General features: G+C 39.8%; 1 protein-coding gene across 2 annotated transcripts in view; it reads right to left on the bottom strand.

Annotated features, from left to right (window-relative positions):
- The window catches only part of ABLIM1 (actin binding LIM protein 1), a 143,575-nt gene extending 139,691 nt beyond the window's left edge, over window positions 1–3,884 (bottom strand). The window contains exon 1 of one of the 2 annotated variants that reach the window (XM_055719883.1): window positions 3,565–3,884. In XM_055719883.1, coding sequence (XP_055575858.1) covers window positions 3,565–3,808 — 244 coding nt within the window. In that variant the 5' untranslated portion in view covers window positions 3,809–3,884. The remainder of the gene's footprint in view (window positions 1–3,564) is intronic. The other variant, XM_027812088.2, reaches the window with a different exon arrangement.
- Between the last annotated feature and the right edge of the window lie 16,530 nt (window positions 3,885–20,414).

Genomic DNA, 20,414 nt, shown 5'->3' with positions numbered 1-20,414 from the left:
GGAGAAAAGACCAACCCCCACCTGCCTGCAACCTCCTTTCAGGTAGCTGTAGAGAATGACAAGGTCTCTTCCCCTGAGCCTCCTCCTTTCCAGGCTTAACAACCCCAGTTCTTTCAGACACTCCTCATAGCACTTGCTGTCTAGACCCTTCACCAGCTTCTCCTTGTTGAACCTCATGCAACTGGCCTTGGCCCATTGATCCAGCTTCCCAGGTCCCTCTGCAGAGCCTCCTGCCCTCCAGCAGATAACACTGCCCCCCAACTTGGTGTCATCTGCAAACTTACTGAGGGCGCATGCAACCCCCTCGTCCACATAGTCAATGAAGTTATGAAACAGAACCGACCCCAACACTGAGCCCTGGGGAACACCACCTGTGGCTGGTTGTCAGCTGGATGTAACTCCATTCGCTCTTTGGGCCCAGCCGTCCAGCCAGTTTTTAACCCAGCAAAGAGTACATAAGGTCTTGGTTCTTCATAAGTTTTCTTGTACCAGTCCAGTCTGCTCCCTGGCTTACCATCAAGCTGTTTTCATGCTCCCTGGATTCCCCCCATGCCCTTCTCATCTTCTCAGGTTCCTTCTGCCTTCCTTTACATGCAGCTAATCCAACACAAGCAGCCATTCTCGCAAGCCATGCTTTAAATTCACTGTTGCATAAAGTTACTAAAGGTCATAGAGGTGCTGTGTTAGGTAATACGGTATACATCTCCTTTCTGTCAGGTGTATACCACTGTCACACCCAAAGAGTAATCAGCCTGGAGGGGCACATAAGGTGTCATCTGTACAAGCAACAGACAACAGTATCTCGTACAAGAAGCAACATCACACAGTTCGCAGCCAATTTTCGCTTTAAAATTCCACTGCTTTTTTGCAATGAAGTTTCAACTTTTGCTAGTCCTGAATGTCAGACATTTTTCCACAGAACCCTTTGTGTCAGAGCCTGGCCTCCAGAGAATCAAGGCCATTTGCTGAACAGGTCTTCTAGGCTAAGGCAGATTTTATTGCAGCAAACCACGCAGCCAGCCACCCTTCTCATGGGGAACAGTCCCTTACGTCCTCCCCTAGAAACAGGAGGGGAGGTGGCTCATCAGTCTTTGGTCAAATGAACTCAAGGGAAATGCAGAACGAGGGTCCTTTCAGTGAAACAAAGCCTTTCTAGTCTTGTTGAATTTTTTTTAAATGTTTTCTTCAATTTTTAGAGTACCTTTAACTATCAGTGTCATGCCACCATTTAACCTGATGAGGCAAGTTTAACTTTCACCACTTTAACTTCCCCTTTAAGAAGGGGACAGAATTTCAGGATACAAGTGCTAAGTAAAAGCAAGTAACGGGTTCAATCAGTGAGACTCAGAAGACTCTCGCCTCCTGAATACTAAATAGCTCTGCACTTGTTGACAATTCCTGACCTTCCAAAAACCTAAAACGGGGGCCTTTCCTGCTGGTTAGATTCCACTTACGAGCAGCAAGGAAAATGTTTAGTGACTTCAAATGCCTTGAACAGGTTAATTTCCAATCTCTGTTTGTAAAGCCAAATACAGACAGCAAACTGTCTTTCCGCGGGGTATATAAGCTGCTAAATCTTGTAGTACTTGATGCACTATAATCCGCAATCAGGCACATGGCCTAAGAGACAGACATGCGTTTTGCATCTTAAAGTCATACACAGCTTTTACAATCAGGCCGTTTCCAAAAACCATTCTACTGGTTTTCTTCTAAGTTGGTGAGATTCTGATTCCAATTGTTGTAATTTAAGTAAAGCTGAGACGTCAGACAGCCTGCAACCTTTCAGCTAGCACTACCCATTGCGCTGGAAAGCAGGACCACAATACCCATCCTACTGAATAGTGGGACCCAAAATGTAGGATGAAAGGAAAAAAAGCCCCAGTGGTTATTTGCATTATCTTTTGTAGCACAATGTTAATCAGAACCTGACCTGCTATCTTTGTGATTGCTTACAAATGAGTGAAGAACTGCAAAACTGCTGATTTCTAGACTGATTTAAGCCCCATACAAATAAGAAGAAAACTGCACCTGTGCAAAAAGGTGGCTCATAGCCTGCTATGATTGCAAAGAATTTCTTTGGAGTCCTGCATGGATTGATCATACAGCTGGTCACTGTTAATTCAGTTAGTTTTCTATCCTAAATTATGATTTATAAAAATGCCTAAATCGTCTGTAGTTTTCTCCAGAATATCAATGTGAAACACTGTGGGGGCTGGCAAGGCACAATGGTAGTTGCCTTTTCTGGTTCACAGCCTTATTATATATTTGACATGTGTTTTAGCAACACTTGAATTAAAAATTTAGTTTTAAAATATTTGATTACTCAGAAGTAGTAACCATCTGAAACAGCATATGGGTTTTGGCCAGTATTACTCTAAGAGTGTGAAGTTCACTGGGTACAGAGCTGACTAGCAAAAAGCTATTTCCATAGATGAAAAAGTATTACCTGGCACTGATGAAACAACAAACTTGAAAGTAGATCATTGAAAAATACTTGCTCACCATACACAATCAATCAGTACTAACATTCTGAGGAGCTGGGCAGAGTGACAAGTGTGTAGCAGTTCTTTCGATCTGCTAAGTACGGGCAAAATTCCACCACATAAGCAGTTTGGGTGACCAAAACTGAGGTCCATAAAGCAAGTCCTAGAAGGGAGTATTTTTGCAATTTATCTGAGAACTTCAGATTAACATTTATAGCCAATTTCACAGATAGGGGTTTCCAGAAAACTTTTTAAAAAAAAAAAAATTAATGGATTGTAACGAATCAGTTAAACTGATGAATTCCAGATATAAGCTCTCCCACCACTGACAGCTCTATGAAGAAATAAACCAGTGTTCAATATTAATTAAAAACATACACCAAATTTTAGGAACTACTGGGAGGAACAAAGAGCATTGTTATGACTGTACCTACAGCCATGTTATGCTACATGTTGAATAGAGTTCTATTCCCCAATTTTTCAAGGGTTATAGTAGAATTAGAAAATTAAATGCAAAAAGGATAGTCAAAGGCATTGACTGGCTCCTGCACAGAGCCTTTAAATAAATTATGACTGCTTATCCTGGAAAGGAAGCTACAACAGAAGCCTAATAAACTCACAAGTGACAAGAAGGTGAACACAGACTTTTAATCACCTCTTCCAATTAAAGAGTGAGACAGCTTCAAATGAAACTACTTGGCAATAGGTTTAAAACAAGCAAAAGGGAACATAGTTTCATAAAACCCATAGGAAAGCTCTGGAAGACATTACCACAGGATGTTGTGCTTTCAAAAAGTATTTTTCTATCTTGAGAATTTCTGCAGATTAAGGCCCCCTTTGTCCCAGGATGGCCACATAGAGACAGCTTCACCTATATCCATCAACTGCTTTTGACTATTCAGATTCTAGTTTGGCTTTTTACTCCTCTTTCTCTCCTCTGTCAGTGATAAAATATTTCTCCACACCCAAACACACTTGCTGTCATAAAGCATCCCGCTGCTACAAAAATATAATCTACCTGTAAAGCTATCTAGCCTATTCACGAACCAAAACTCAAGATCTAATGCCAGTCCTCACTTACCCAGATCCTCAGGAGTGTCAATTAACTGCTCACATAAGTAGTAGTCATCTGGATTCAAGCAGGGCAGTTGCTTCAGTAAACTCTGCTTAGGAATGAGATACAAGACCTCTGCAATATCCCCATCCTCAATAACTGACATCCTTTTGACTGAATTTCTGAATTTCACCTTTTCCAGCACCAATTCTTCAGTTTTACTTGATCCACACAGCTTCCTAACGCTGTTTAAAATGGGGAAAGATGGCATTTCTATTCAGAAAAAGCTAGGGAAAGCAACCAGTAGTGCAAGTAGTCAGTCTACTACTCACGGCACACTGCCCATACCAATCCTTCTCTGTTTCTCTTATCCAGCAAAGGAGATTAAGGAAGATATATTTTTAGTGATTATCTTCAAGAGATTACGACAGTATGCTTGATCAGGTGACTCCCATCTACAACTATTGTAATCAGTTGCAACTCATCCCTGAGAACACAAAAATTGGAAGCAAAATCATAAAGAGTATCTGAAAATCAGATTAATATTCAGGACAAGAGAAAGAACGTAACTGAGTTATATAAGAGGATTAGTTTAAAATCAAAAAACCTTGCTGTGTCAAAAATCTTATTATGGAAGAATCATCATCATAAGCTACAAACGCACATCTGTGCTTTTAATCTACCATGCCCCTGTTCTGTGCTAGGTCTGCACATGCGCTACAGCAAAAAGGTTATAGTAAACATAGCGCTTGTTGGTCCTCCTTTTTGAGGAATGCGTGAAGGCTGCCTAGCACTAATTCATGAGCAGATTTCTTTGGAGAAATCCTTTCTGCAGCTTTCACTCCCTATTCAATACAAAAGCACTTAAGCTTTCCCCTATTAAGAGTTGGTTCGCTTGTGCTCTTTCTCTCCACTTTCCTGTGTAGCTGACAGAAGAAGCTTTGCAGATACTGTGCCAACCTTTCCTGCTTCACTTACAAGAAGTATTTACATTAATCCAATTTCAGTGATTTGCTAATCTAATCATCTAATGAATATTTCTCCCTGGGTAAAGGCAGAGTTAATCATCAATGGGGCACTGTAAAGTCGCAGGAAATGCCAAAGCAAAAATTAAAAAAAAAACATAAACAAAAAAACCACAACACTAACACAAAAAACCCAACCTAAACCAACATTCATCATCTGTAAGAGAAAGTTACAAGTAGAGCCCAGACCAGGACCTGCTCAGAGACAACTTTAAATTCTTTACTCAGCCAAACCCCCAGAGACAACTGCGCAGACAGTGTTTGGCCCAGGCTTTCAATTCCCCTTAACACACAGAAGCTACCTGTAGCTGCAAAATGACGTGGTGTAATAATTGAACTGCTTCCAGTAAGGCTTTTGCTAAACCAGAACGTTAAAAAAAAAAAACTAACAAACAATAGGCTTACTGAGCACAGTAAGAAATTGTCACTCAATTCTTCCCTCAAAACCCAGAGTTCAAGTAATATCTACAGATGGGGACAGGCTTTGAAGAGAAGACTGTTACAGATCATCTATTATTACACACCTCCTATCAGGTCAATTGTTTTTTTATTTTTCAAGTTGTATGACTTCAATGTTATCATGAAAACAAGCCAAAAAAATCAGTTCCCCTTAAACAGCCATTCTTCTGGGTTTTATAATCAACCATGGATACAGTGGAACAAAGCCAGAACAAACCTGCACCATTAATTTTAATGGGGTGATGCTAATACATATTTTAGGAAGAGCTGGCTCAATAAATATAGCAATTTGACTTATGTCTTAGAGGATCTTCTATCAGATCAGAGATCTCGGCAAAAGCCATGTTTTAAGTATTCCCCCTAGGAAATGAAGCTTTGCAGCCATTTTTCAATCCCTCCCAGATTTCACAACCTATAGACCTACACACCACAGCCACTCAGTTGAAAAGACAGATCTTCTGAAACTCCAAAAGCTTCTACCACTTCAGCCTAGGGTGGATCACCATCTGTGCTTAAAGCAGAGGGATGACTCATAGGAGACAGCTGGATGCACTCTAACACAAGTATCTCCCAGCTCAGTATGAGTGTTGTTTGTTGCTGGATAATTGGCAAAGGCTGTTGACATTTGACACAGCAGTGCCAACTATCCAGCCTGACCAACACGTCAAGGTGGACTTTGCCCGTAGAGATAGGTGAGGCAAAAGCACACATTGCCCTGACATTAATTCTGCGGCAGAAGTTAATCCTCAGAAAGCAGAAAGGGGAGCTCTGCGGTAACTTTTTAAACTGTTCCAACACTTGCTACAGCTTGGCTGTCTACATCCCAGAAAAAATGCTTGTCCTTCATTGGAGTCTGGATGCACTGGTTTAAGACTGACTCCCCGCTTTCCGTTGCAACCAGCCATGCTGGTTCCAACCTTCCAGCTACATTCACCAGACAGTCATTACACCAGCTACTGCAGGAAGCACTGAACTAGGATGATCTGTGGTGTAGCAGCAGTCAGACAAAACTGTAGTCTTCTCCCACATCATCAGATACCATATAAGCTGTATAAAGCCTCTGCTGATTCCTTTAACTTGCAGTTTGCCCAGAAGAGTTGCAAATAAATGATACAGGTGAACAGGCCGAGCAAAGGCAAAGAGGCTTGACCCATCTGTTCCTGCATGTAGCAGGCATGGCTTCTGCAGGTGCAGCAACTCCAGCGTTAGCTCAGGAGGCAGCAGAGATCAGTGCCCTTTTCCCACAGCATCTCCTCCACAGAAGCAGTCAGCCTGTGACCGCTGTAGAAGGGCCCAATGGTATTTCAAATAGCAAAGGAAAACCCAGTCTCCTGCTGCCACCAGGACACATGGATTGGTGGGGTCCACGGGAACAGCTCAGTTTTGCATTTTGTGACCTTAACGTGGCACTGTAGAAGCATCCTGCTTAATTGAAGATAAGGTCCTTCTTCCTCTGAAAAAGACTAATGACGTCCCTTTCCAGCCCCGGTTATTGCTGTCATTGTCTGGTAACTACAATCTCAAAGATCACTACTAGCTGCTGCTTATAACACAAAACAGTATGATTTTTTTGTTCATGTTCTTTAAATACAGTGTATGTCTTTAAAAGCCTCCATCCTGTTAAGATGAAATACAAGAAGACAAGAAATGAGCAAAACAAGACCAAGAAGCATTACAGCAGCTTCCCAAATCAGACAAAGTGCTGTTTGGAGCAGCTGGCTTCAAGGGTCAGATCCTTGTGTCCAAGGTAAAGGACAAGGCCTGAGACAGCCATGTACGAACACTGTTTCCAAGCGCTGGGATTTAGCCTTAGCCAGAATCAAAAAGACTGTGGCAACCTCCTACCACCTAAGTCAAACACTCGATTAAGTGGCAAAGATTAATTTCTAATATTCTTGCTGAAGAGAAAAAAAAAAGGCAGAAAACACAAGGGCACAACCCTGTCCTTATGTTTCTTGAAAGGCATTCTCAGGAATCCAGGGCGCCCAACCCAGTAGTGTTGAGGAAACGTCCTCAGTATCTGCCAAGTAGCAAAACATTTTTAAAGCTCTGCCAAGTCAAAGCCCTGGCTGATCCGAGCAGCCGGTGCTGAGGGCTCAAGCCTTCACAGAGCACAGTTTGAGGTATGGGTACTTTCCAGACTGGCAGTTTTCACAAGGGGTTGGATGTGAGGCAGGAATTAAGCAGACTAGCTACTTTAAATATGTTATCTCATTACCAACTTCATAAATATTTTCAGCCTTCTCAAAAGCATTTTGTGTTCAATCCCCTCTGAATTCACCAAACCGACTGGCTGCCCAGATGATAAAAATACATGTAAATTTCATATACAACCAGGAACAAAGGCTTCTGTACTAATGCTACCAGAACAGAAGTAATGAAAAAAATTGACTGCAATCCACAAATAAATTGCATAACAGAATAGCAGGCACCGAATAACTGCAAAAATTAGACACCAAGGGCTAATGTAGTAGCCCTTCTTCTACTACAAAAGTAGTAGAAAAAATACACCTCCATCCTCCTGAGCAACACTGAGGATTAAACTGGCCCTTCAACTAAATAAAAGCCAGAAAAGTGTAGTGCGCTAATACTGTCTTTAATCGCTTCTGCCATCAGAATTAAACTTCCTGCAAATGCATTTCAGCATCACTTTATCCTTGTACCAAAAGAAACAAAAACCCCAACCAAAAAACCTGAGAAATTGAAGTCATTCATACTAGTTCAGCAAAACCTGACTGCAGAGAAAAACTGAAGTAAAACCACAGACGCCAAGGTAAAACAAAATGATTTTTTTTTCCTTTTCCCTTATACCACTTCAGAGGGTAACACATTTATTGCACAGCTAGATAGCGCCAAATAATATTTCATGCATCTGTCCAAGGCGACAGGATTATCTTCATCTCCCATGTAAGAAATCTCAAAGATACTGAGAGTATGGAAAAAGGGAGAGGTGGGAGCTTCACATAAATGAAAAATGAGCAAGCACTATGTCTATTTATACCAAGAAATATAGTTATCCAAGCAATAAAATAAAACAGCAAGCAAGAGCAAAAAAAAAATAAAATTCTAACATTCCAGTTCAAAAAAATCAACCAAACAAAAGCTTTCTACTTGTGGTAAAATTACTCCACACGTGCAGCTTTTTCACTTCTGACACACAATTTACTTAAGACCGCAGGCTGATGTACAAAACATCCAGCTATTTACTGTAAACTTGAGAAAACACTTCATCCACATAACGGAGACCAAAAAATCCACATGCACACCTTTAATTTCTTTACCTAAACGTCCAAAACAGGCAGTCATCTTCTGGGCATAGTGACACAAGCCATCCTCACTGCAGGCTGCCTCACCAAGGACCTGCTCACTCATGGCTTCAGAAGGAGCTGCCCTTCTCTGCAGAGTCAACCAGCTACTGCTTGCTTGAGACTGATAAAACAACAGAGCTTCCTCCTCCAATTATCACCATTAATAATTCAGGTGCTACGTAAAAATTGCTGAGCTTTAAAAACCGGTAGTGCAAAGCTACTTTGTGGCTTTTGAAGTAATCATGGTTTAGTCCTTAAGAAGTACCTCAGCTTATTATATTCCAATAGTTTACAGAAAATACTTTCAAACTGCAACAAAACTCATTCTCTTGGTGCACACGGGGAAATATTGTTGGGATTATGTTCAGATCCGTGAGAAATTTAATATGTTCACTTAGTGCAGACCCAGAAATAGTGTTACCACCACCACTGAAATGTGTTAGGACATATTCCAGCAAGCAGACATGTCCACTGCTATAAAAGCACCACCAGTTCATCATATATTACCACGAACCACTTCTCAATGCTCTATATCTTCTGGGGACTAAAAACAAACAAACAAAAAAAGAGCCCAGGTACTAACATCATCGTACTTTCTGGTACTTTCCAGCACAACATATTTCAGAAGAACTAAGGCACCACATCCAGGAGCAAAAGGAAGAAGGTATTTTCTCAGCTCACTCTCTAGAACATGAAGCCCACCTAATCTTGTTATCTTGGCTGAGAAGAAAATACACAAGAACTGACTCAGCAGCCCTGCTCCCAGCCAGCTGCAGTGCCCACACATAGCTGTCTCTGCTCTGCTCTTCAGAGACAAGGGCAGAGCACTATCAGACTAACTAGGGGAGAAAGCGCATAAGAAAATCCACTACAATTCACACAGTTAATGACACCTACTGAGCTAAATACTTGCAGAATGGCTTTGGCTATACTCTCAACTCAGGTGACCATTTCCAGCAAAGAACATGTATTCCTCAGAGACAAATATCCTCCTTGTCTACCATGCTTGCTTTTAATCCATTCATTTAATGTCTTCTGCTTCCTCACTAAAATAATGTCCACTTATGAAAAAATATTTAGCAGAGATCATATAATGACTGCTGATGTCCACATTAAGCACTGTTACTACTAAGTAGATGCTTTAAATAAGAGATCTGTGCTAATACATCTAGACGTAAATTCTGCTCACAACAGATTGAAAACCCTGGTTCTTTAGTATTACTTCAACAATCTGTTGTCTGTAAAAGCACAAGATATAGTTAAAAAAAGAACTCAGGGGCATTAATATCTTCTATTATGCTAAACACTATGAAGGATCTATATAGATATGAATTTTACAGTCCACAGGTCTCTACCATGTTCATTTACTGGTTTCAACCCATACAAGGTTCTATAAGGTAAGCTATACTACTGCCTATGGCAGGAGAAACATGAAGACCACGAAGCCACAGGGCATCTCTTTACCGGCAAAAAAAAAGAGTGACTTGCTGAAAAGGGCTAACTCAGGTTAAAGTGACATGAAAGGTAAAATTATTTGTGTTGTAACTCAGCTGAGTAACCCAATTAAGCAGGAGTCTGCCATTTAGGCTTGTTATCAAGCTGCCAAGTCAAGATTTTTTCCTTCACTACTATTGTAACTGACACTTAACTAATCACTAGCCAAACTCCATCCAAAACACCTGGTTTTGCAGCACACACATGCAAAACACAGTGTGTTATGAAGTCTGTCAAGTCCACAAAGTCTGAATGTCTATATGAAAGGACAACAGCAAGTTCAAGTCTGAACAAGAAGCAGCTACATTTGTATCAGCTTACACCATATCAAACATTAACTCTTTGAAAACGCACCTGGGGATCTCCCAAGGTGGCACACTGCAAATTGGATCTCACTTTTATACATTAACAGCAAGATGTGCATGCACAAGCTATTTTGTTAAACTAATTCAGAAATAAGAAAGCAAATTTTATGTATTGATTTCTTCTTGATGTTCTTTTCAAAACATACATTAAACATCGCTTTGTCCTCTATTCTTCTGCTACAATTTGCAACCAAGAAAAAATGCAAGAGAAAACACAACTACCTTTCTATCTCAGATTTAACTAAGACCACATGGTGACAATTTCCTTTCCCAACTGATGACATTTGCAAAATCTTTCAGCTGAATTAAAGCATTGTGCTCAGCTTCCTGTTATCAACTACGTATGATAACTTTCATGGCACATGAGCCTTCGATAACAAAAGACCAGCTTTGCAGTGCATTGTAAAGCTGGACAGGCAGCATAACAAGCTCTTGGGAATGCTTTTCCCTTTGCTGTACATTCAGAAATTTAATCTGACTCACTTCCCTAAACTCCAGCATCCACCTTCAGTGAAGCAGTGCACATAAAGATTAAACAAACAAAAATATCTAAACAATATGCTTGAGATTACATCTAATCATCTTTTTCTTGGACAAAAGAGAGAGAAACACTAGCCATTTACCATCAACTGCAATTATTAGCTAGGCTGAAATTGATTTCTCTCTGTACTATCACCAGATGAAATATTCAAAGTACGTTAGGAAAAAAAAACAACAATAATGTTAGTTAGCAAAGTACTCTCTACTACCCCTAGAAGTCTTAAAACGTTCCTTTCAAGCATCAGGTATTGGCCACTGCCAGGGATCAGATACACATCCAGTGGAAATGAAAGAATGGTTTAAATCAATTTCATAACTACATTGTTTCTGTATTGGATAATCCACTTCCACTAAGAGTACTGCAAATAAACAAACATAAATTGTTTTTAAAAAGCATCTCTTAAGCTTATCTAAAAGCAAGAAACAAAACTATCTGTAAAACTTCAAAGTCACTAACATAAACCAAAATACGAACTCTTCCTACATTACTGTTGTGAAACTTGAAAAAAAAAAAAAACCAAACCAAACAACTTTCACTTTCCTTGTCATTCCCAACTCACCAATCGTAACATTTTTTAAATCTACCAAAAGATTTCTCAAATTATTTTTCTATCTTCTGCAGGAAGCAGGTATTTGTAAAGGTCATCCAGTTTCATTTTTTAAATTATTTCTTCCACCAGGTTTAAAGCTACAGCAGAGACAGCCAAGTAAATCCCCAAATGGTGACACAAAACGGGCCCTCTTTGGAGGCAGAAGGCTGAAAGTTCGTATATTCAGAACTGACCCTCAGTCTGCCAAAGGAACCAAACTATGTGGCTTCATCACTCCCTTTGCATCATTTGATCTTCATGCAAGATTAATTCTGCAATCAATTCTGGCTATAGCTGTCCTTTAACAGAACAACAAAAAATTACATTTACTGAATCTTGAAGTGTCCATGCTTTCTAACACCTATGCTTAAAGGCATCTGCCGATGTATTTTCCCGTTAACGACCCAAGGCCTCAGGTATGATGCTACGCTAAAACAAGTACTAGTGAAGAATGTCACCAACACCCAGATGAATTACTGCCATATCCAGCACAGCCTGTGTTGATCCTATTCTGCTCTATTTAAATTCTATTTGCTGAAATCCATTTTTAGCATTTAATGCCATCACAGCTACAAAGTATCTGCTTCCATAATCAAATATTCAAATTATTAATAAATAGTGAGATTAATAGTAAGAAAGTAAGGCTGAAGGGCTGGAATGCTAACCTGGGATTTAAGAAACATGGAGCCTTTGCTCTCCCACAGACTTGTTTGTCCCTAAACCATTCCTTTAATCTCTTTCTTTCTGTTTCCCTGTATCACTTTCCCCCCTCACTAGGGATTTGTGACAACAGGTACATTAAAGACTGAAGTTTTCAGATAGATTCTGTGATGATGGAAACTATAGAACTACCACAGATAACAACACTTGGCCGTAACTGGTCAGCATTAAAAAAAGAGGTCATGTAAAGCATAGCTGAGTGCTTCTCCTTGATCTTAATTACCTTCCAACTTCATTACCCTATTTTTTAATGATTCCAGTAGATTGCAGCTCTTATTTAACACCAAAAGTGCTCAGTTCCCCTGGAGAATCATGTTACCAGATAAGGCAAACATAATTCTGTACATCTCTGATCTGAAAATTCCATTTTTAGCTATTCTGCCCCTAAGAAGGAAAATCACTGTTAGTCTGGTTGCTGAGACTAGAATAGTGCAGTTATCGAGTAATGACAAAAGGCATGACTCAACTGAAGGCTATTTACCTTACTTTATCAATCCCAATGTTTATTTTGGACTAGTCATGGACAAAAATATCTCTGTCAGAGTATTATCAGACACAAAATAACTGTGCGCATTAATGGATCAGTCTGTTGCATTATTACTAGATGAGGTGGCTCAGCATTTTATTTCCTGGCAGCACAAGGCTAAGCTATTGATCTATATAATGTCAAGAACACTGCACCATGTATTCTTACAGCAAAACCAAATCTTTTTACTTATACATAGGAAAAAAACCCATCTGTAATTGCTGACAACTGGTGCAATTTTGTAGGTAGTATATAGCGAGAGCTATATGAAATATAAATATAAAAACTGCTGCACTCCCAAGAGTCTGTGATTGAACAACTGACTCAACAACACAATTCAAGTGCCTCCCTATCTCAAAACTTATAAATAATCCCATGACTTCCGTAGGGCCATGCACTATGCTTTAAGTTAAAGAGACGCCTAAGCCTCTCCAGGGAATAATTAGCAAAAAGGATCCTGGCAGAAGTTGGCAGTCCTTCAGATATTCAGTAGGAAACTGTTGGGTTTTTTCTACTCCTCAGCAATGTGTAGGTATCTTTCATTCAAACAGAGCAAAGTCTTTCAAGATAAATGCAATTCCTTTAATCAGACTTTTTTTCTTTACTTTTCCTTTCTTGAACTTTGACATTTTCCTTCCAGCTGAGAGGAGAAACTCTTTGTAACATTCTCTTTGCGATGCAGACCTCATAGTAACTGAGACAGAAATAAGTTGGGAAGCAAAGAGATCAAAGTTGAAACCTCAGTGTTCTTTCAACCCTTATATTATTTCTTGTACCTTTATAAAATGCAATGTGTTACAAGCATGACATCAAAGAAAGCACCACTCCTCTTGTTATGTATTAAAATAAACTGGATATAATTATACTCTCTCTTCTGACAAGTCACACAATTACAGAACAATACATGGCAACTTTACTCAAACGCTGAACAAAGATTTATATTAAAAGAATGTCTTCTCTAGGTCACTGCAGGACTTACTAAACATCTTAGTTAAACATTCCCCATTCTCTCCTAACAGTGGACCTTCTCCTGCAGATGTAGAACTAGCACAAATGATGAGAAGAAGAATTAAGTATTTCTTTTGCTGCATCAAACTCTCAAGTTCTCCAACATTACAGCCATTCTCAGAGCATGACATAACTCTAAAAGGATAACTTTTGCACTCATACTGCCCTCTCCTAGCTTCAGTGAAGCCCTAGAAGAGATTCTTTCTTCATACTCTAAAGACTAATTTAAGGACCTTTCAGAAGCCAGTACAAACTTTTTGTCCATGTCCATCAAAACTAAGAATAGGAGGTTACCTTTCTATATAGTGGAAAATATGGCACTGCTACAGGATGCCAGAAATTACCTCAGATCAGTTCATCCACTGCCAACATTCCTACTAAAAGCAGCTTTAAATATGCTGTGTTGGCTAACCTTTGTTTTGTAATTAAATAAATCCGGCAGCACTGTTGAACCCTTCCTCTTGTGGTCAGCACTATCTTCTGGTTAAATCAGCTGCACGCATACACAGAAGTGATCAAAAGCCGTGTTAAAAACTAAGAAACTGTCAGTTAAGCAAAATTATCACTCCATGAGCAGCTCACTTCTCACACAGTGACTCTGTACAGGCAAAAACGAGGCACGGACACATCTGAAAACACATTGATGGGGCAGATAAAAGACTAGGAATGTAGTTCAATTTATTCATGCCAGGAAATGACATATCCCATATAACTAACAGCATTTGATAAACTGAGGGTCTGGACCTCTTGGGTATCCCATGGTCTCATTTTGCTTGCTTTTTTCTTGATAGTTAAGAGGAATCTACGCAAATAAACTCTGTCATCTGGCACCAACAGGAAAAGCAACAGTCAGAGGAACACAGCAAACTTCCGAAGCTGACGGGCCATTAAAAAGGAGAAACGTGTTCTTGACTTGATGACAGGTACAGCAGGATTTGTTCTTTAGCAGTGCCACTCAACACAGAACAGGTCGTATCTTAAGATGTTTCCCTGACGTGTACGATGTTGGGAAGCTGTGCCTATCAAATCCTGTGAGAGTTACTCAAAGACAGCACTAAATCAAGAATCTTGATCCTGCAGTGGAAGTGGAGGGCATTCGGTGTCCAGCAAACTACAATTCTGGAATAGAAGATAGGATATAAAGTCTTACGATACTGGGAAAAATCTTTCCAGGGGTATCATAAACTATAGGAATAGTGAATGAGTCAAATGGAATAGCTACAAAGACCACTATGTTGACTGCTTGATTAATATTTACCATATTATACTTGCAACAACGATTTACAGCAGTATTTCTTCAGCAAGAATTTCTTGATCTCATCCTGCCACTGCTTAACCAAATGCCATATGAGCTTATTTGGTTTTGCCAGTTAAGATCATGTGTGCCGTGGGCTACTAACAAAAGTATTTTTTCCAGCATGGGAACTTTAAACAAAAGCGTGGGGTTTAATTATTTTAAAATAAACTGAAAAACGTTATGTAAAGTCACGATGTCCCTGGCCATCTTCGAGACAGAATCTGCTGCTGCATTCTTAGTCACCATTACAGAGTCTCTATACTTCTTGGGACTTAAAATACATTAAATGTTGCACCTAGACAGTTATGCCACAATGGGAGGTCTGATTCTTCAGTTTATGTATAGTGCAAACAACTATTACTAGTCCATACTAGGAGGTTTTTTTGTTTGGGGTTTTTTGAGTGTAAATAATCCCTCAGTCTAAGGTAAAATTTAGTTTCCTTTTATTTGTGTTGATATCACCACTGTGGTACTTGTATATACAGATTTACCACTGACACAAATCAATGACCGAAAAAGAAATCCCTTTTCCATGCAGTTCAGCTTCAACGTCCCTTCCGGTATTAACACTCTCTATGCATCTTGAGTTTTTTGGTAGGAGTTTTGCCCTGTTATGATTTAGGAATAGCTCTGCAATTGAGAATAGCAAAACAACAACAATTAAAGAAAGTAGGCAAGCCAACCAACCTGGCAGGCTGTGCTAATAAAAATTGATTGATGAATTTCTTCTAGCAGCACTGAGCAATATTTTCAGATGAATCAGTTAAAACAGGTGCTGACCACCACAAGATTTATCAGTAGACAACCTTATGTCATAAACATATGTTGTGCAAGTTTTCAGACTGAAACCAGTTGGCAGCTTCCAGTTATTTCCTTTTAACTATGAATGAATTACAAGATAATGCATTATTTTGTAGTACCTTTCTGATTGTTCTGTTACTGAGTTTTTTCCCCACATTTACGCTTTCTTTGGAATCCAAACTCTCCCAGTACCTTTCCTAGAATCAATTAATTGATTCTGAAGATGTAAAAAATTTCAGTTCTCCAGCTGCTTACTGGATTGTCATCAGAATAAGGTCAGGCCTTCCAACTCAAGGTAGACTGTTACAAAAAGTAGTAGATCATTTTTCTAGAATACGAAAGCCAGCACGTGTAACTGATTAAAAACAAAACTGAACCAAAACAATCTATTTTCACTATGCACTTTAATGAAATGACAAAAAATTATCCTCAGAAGTATCTCTCTATATATTAGATTTCAAAAGGGCTCGACTCTCAACCTTCTCCTAATGCTAGGGAAGAGAAAGAGCAAACACGTACAGAGTAGCAGGGAGAAGGAATCAATCTTCCCTCCTGTGCTTCATCAGCGTGGCAGGCAGGAGTTCATCTACCAGGATCCAACAGTGAGAAGAGGTTTCCATGTCCACACAAGAGATCACCTGCACTGGCCAAGGCAGGCTGAGATATAAGCAAGACTTCCCCAGCTCTTCATTTATCTGGTCAGGAACGGAGAACCAGGTATTCGCCTAATCTCACTAGAATGAAATCCACGGGACTTGGACAAATGTTCATTTGAACAGTACATTCACATAATGATATGGTAATTTCCCACAACACAACAATATAGAAACCGCTGAACTTCAGCGAATGCTATTATATTGTACTTCTGTGGAGATTAATCTATATTAATGTAATAAATATGAAGTGGTCTTGTAAAAATAAAATGGTAAATAAATAAGGACAGAAAAAGAAGTAATTTTGCACACCTAATTCAGCAGACCTTGAGAGAAACAACAGAAACAGAACTGTTACATCTAGTTCAACATCAGGTTAGGCGTTTGGTCTACAAAGACAAATTAACAATGGAAAAAAATATTTGTTGTTATAAACACTTGGTAGAAAGTTTGGGTTGTGGGTGGGGTTTTTTTTAAGGTAAAGTGATACTTTTCATAAAGAGATGTACATGGTTCTTTAATATGTCCACCTGCCTATTTTTCAGGTCTAGATCCATAAAGATAGATATCTGTGTGAGATGATTTTTAAGAGACAAATACTGGATTAGTCAACGCAAAGAAAAAAATAGGATCTGACTTCCAGCTCTAACTCCTGAAACCAAATGCGTACCCCAAGGGTTTATTTATCTGTCCAAGCATAACAGAGAAAGCAACTACCCATACTTGAGTTACCAAGAAAGTGAAACATATCTTCTTATCCGTATACCTCTTCCCCCTTTTTCTAAGATTATGGTACAAATAAAGAGAAATGTTTACTAAGCAAACTAAGATTTGCATGCCTCTTGGATGCAGGGTATCCACTTTGTATCACTGTGTTGTAACTTACCACCAAAACTGTGCTGAATGTGCTTCTGGTGTTTAGAAGCAAAGTGCTATGAGTCTCACCTAATAACTCCTTGCAGGTTGCTACACGCTGGCATTCTGTACTGCACAGTCATACCTGCAGCACCTTTGAACAAGGAAAAAGCACCGCTAAACCAGCAACAGCTGCTCAACATCCTGCTGCCTGCCCCTCTGTGCAACAGCAAACACAAGTGACAGACTGTTGCAAAGGCAGCCAAGAACTTGTAGGTGTGCTCAGTCAATGTTTCCTCAGGTTAAATGCCAAGCAAGCTGCCCTCCATACCACCCTGAAACAGATCGGTTATCAGCTTTTCATTCAAAACATTGATTAACAATACTTTAAAACTTTTATGCCACCTTCCACAAAAAAAAAAAAAAAAAAAAAAACCACAACCCAAAAAAACCTCTAAAACCTCTTTTTACAGAACCTACCCCACAGCAGTAGCATGCTGTCACCATCTTTACCTAGAAGACAAAGAAACTGCAAAACTGAGCAGAGAATTACCTCTCACAAAAATACACGTGGAGTCAGAGCTGGATAACATGACTGCTTAACCCCACCGAGTTGTGCTCTGCTCCTCACACTAAAAAATCCAGTCCCGGGGAGAAACACATGGGTGCATGCACACACTGTTCAGCCACCTAACAAAGTCCACTGTTCATAAAATACACCAGGCTGGGAAGGCGTTTATCTGTCAAATTAGTTAAGAAAAACAAACTAAATAACAAAATCACTCTATCAGAAACATTCCAATTTCAGTCCAACAGAATTTCCTCAGCCTGTTTTCCTTCTGTATAATCCAAGAACTAATGTCCTGTGGATGGCTTAACCTATGTAATTTATCAATAGAGATTTACATAGCAGAGCTATAGCCCAGGACAAACCTTTGCCGTTTGTGGAGCTCTGATGTATTTCTAGTTCCATTTGTGCTCTCAAGCAGTAATGTTCCTGGACCTGAAAAGCTACAGCCTTTCAGAGCACAGATGACAAGCTGGAGGAACAACCCAGATCCTTCAGAGGTGGTTCACTCTATGGCTTTACTCCTAGTATTTCCTGGGTTGAACAGTACTAAAGGGAGTGGCCCAAGCAAAATAGGTGTGTCTGTGTTCCCAAACAGTTTAAAGGAAGAGTGAGTATTTTCCTCTAGATATTCCATTAATCATCAGGACTGTGGCATGTAGTCTTTCAAACAGTGACATGTCCCAATGTATTAACCATCTCAAAGCAGCTGAGATTATCGACAATTTTCTTCACACAAAAGGATCCTAACCACTCTCAAAGGCTGATAGCAAACGGACTTGATTTTGTCCTGAGACTCTTTTCTATTTTACTCTGCATCTCATCCCTGCTCCACTGTTTGTCTTTGACGGCTATATTGCACCTAAACAAAAGACTAAGAGCGAGCCTGTGGAAGATGGGCATCAAAGACACAGTGACCACTTCCTACACACACTTAGAGCAGGGAAAGCCAAAGTCCCAGGCACCTTCCCTAGGTTCCTGCACACTCCGCCTGCACAGAGGCAATTAGGCTGGCCATAAGGGTAGACTTCCAGGCATTTCCTTCTACGCATTTGTACGTATCCAGAGACAAACTGTTCCATAAGCAGCTGAATTAATTAATCGTTTTTTCCTGACAGATTTGCGTCCAACATCCCCAACACCCATCAGGTTTGCCCTACCTCCATGTAACATCCTCTTGGCAATACCGTTCCCAGAAATGCTTTCAGTTCCTTTCCATTTGTCTGCGTTCCCAGTTCCTTCCCATGTCCTTTAAATTCATCCACAGAACCCTTAAGCTGTCTTCCTCAACTGCTTCTTCAGTGCCTTCAATTTCCACCCATACCTCCTAAACTGCACCCTTTCCTTTCATTGCCCCCTTTCTCCTGTACCCCCATTAATGGTACCTTTAAGTTCTGCTTTGCTGAAAGGCAGAGAGAGGGAAGACTGACAGAGTAGTTGTACAACCCTCCTGTCCTAGGAAATGAGGCTGAAAAGCAGCCAAACACAAGCTGCTGAAGCTGACAACTTGCAACCCAAAGCTCTCTAGAACACACTGAACTCTGTACACTATTATGGACTGAGAGATGCTGTTGTAACAAGGATCCCATTTTATCCCTAAGATTTCACTTTAGATGACAAAAAAGTGCTCTTTCTCCTTTAAACATGTATGAAAAGATGCCAGAAACAGAAAAACCTTTTGGGGCTCCTGGGTGGGAACTGCAAAATCCAAGCAAATGTTGGGCAACTACTTCTAATTCTCTGCTTCAAACACTAAATCCTGAATTTCCTGAACTCTTGCCTTCATTTTCTCCACAATGAATTGTCATCTTCTCAGGCAGTTTGTTAAAAACACACACTCATGTGGCCACACAGCCAAATGTAAACACAGGCACAGAATCTGCTCTCTCCACCTTTATTCTCAGTCTGGCATTTTGCTCCTCTGGCTTTATACATTTTATTTGCTGCCAAATTAAGTGCAGTGCAGGACAGGGCGTTCACTCCATTTGGACTTTAACTTGCCTGACTGAAAATTATTAGCTCATCAGAAAAACTGCTTTCTCTCTGCTCCCATTCTTCTTTTTAATAATCAAAGCACTCCACACTTTAATCACCATTACTACCACTCTGATGTGGTAAGCAGATACAATTATTGCTGTTCAACAGATGAAAAAAATTAAAGCACTAGTACTTTATTCCCAGGAAGTGTTGACCACTAACATGTATTCATTTTATTTACTCTGCTTCTAGATACAACTGTGTATTGCGTATCTGTCTCAGAGAAAATGGTGAAGGGGAGCTAAACGGGTTCAGAAATAAGTTCTTCTGTCCTCATTAAGAGACAAGTTCCTGAAGTATGCCAGTGTGACTTCTGTAGTTAACCACATTTATACCTTTTTTTGTTTAGGTGAAGAGATGAAAGAGAAGGAAAATGAGAATGATTCAATATACACCTACATATTGTACAAGTCATCACGCTCACACTAGGTATTATTAGTAGCTATAGCATTAGACGCTATGTTTGAGACACATATAAACTCAACTCTTCTACATGGCTTTGTATGTACATACACATTGCCTCTGTAATACAACTGATTATATGTTGATTTTAATTTGTGTTAAATTCACTAACCGTACCTAGTAGTTTTGTACACCATTGAGAGGTTACCACTTCTCACACGTTGCACTA

Source organism: Falco cherrug, chromosome 9 (assembly GCF_023634085.1).
Source record: "Falco cherrug isolate bFalChe1 chromosome 9, bFalChe1.pri, whole genome shotgun sequence".
Taxonomy (NCBI): Eukaryota; Metazoa; Chordata; class Aves; order Falconiformes; family Falconidae; genus Falco; species Falco cherrug.
The sequence above is the reverse complement of the archived record's forward strand: the minus strand, read 5'-3'. Positions and strand labels throughout refer to the sequence as shown.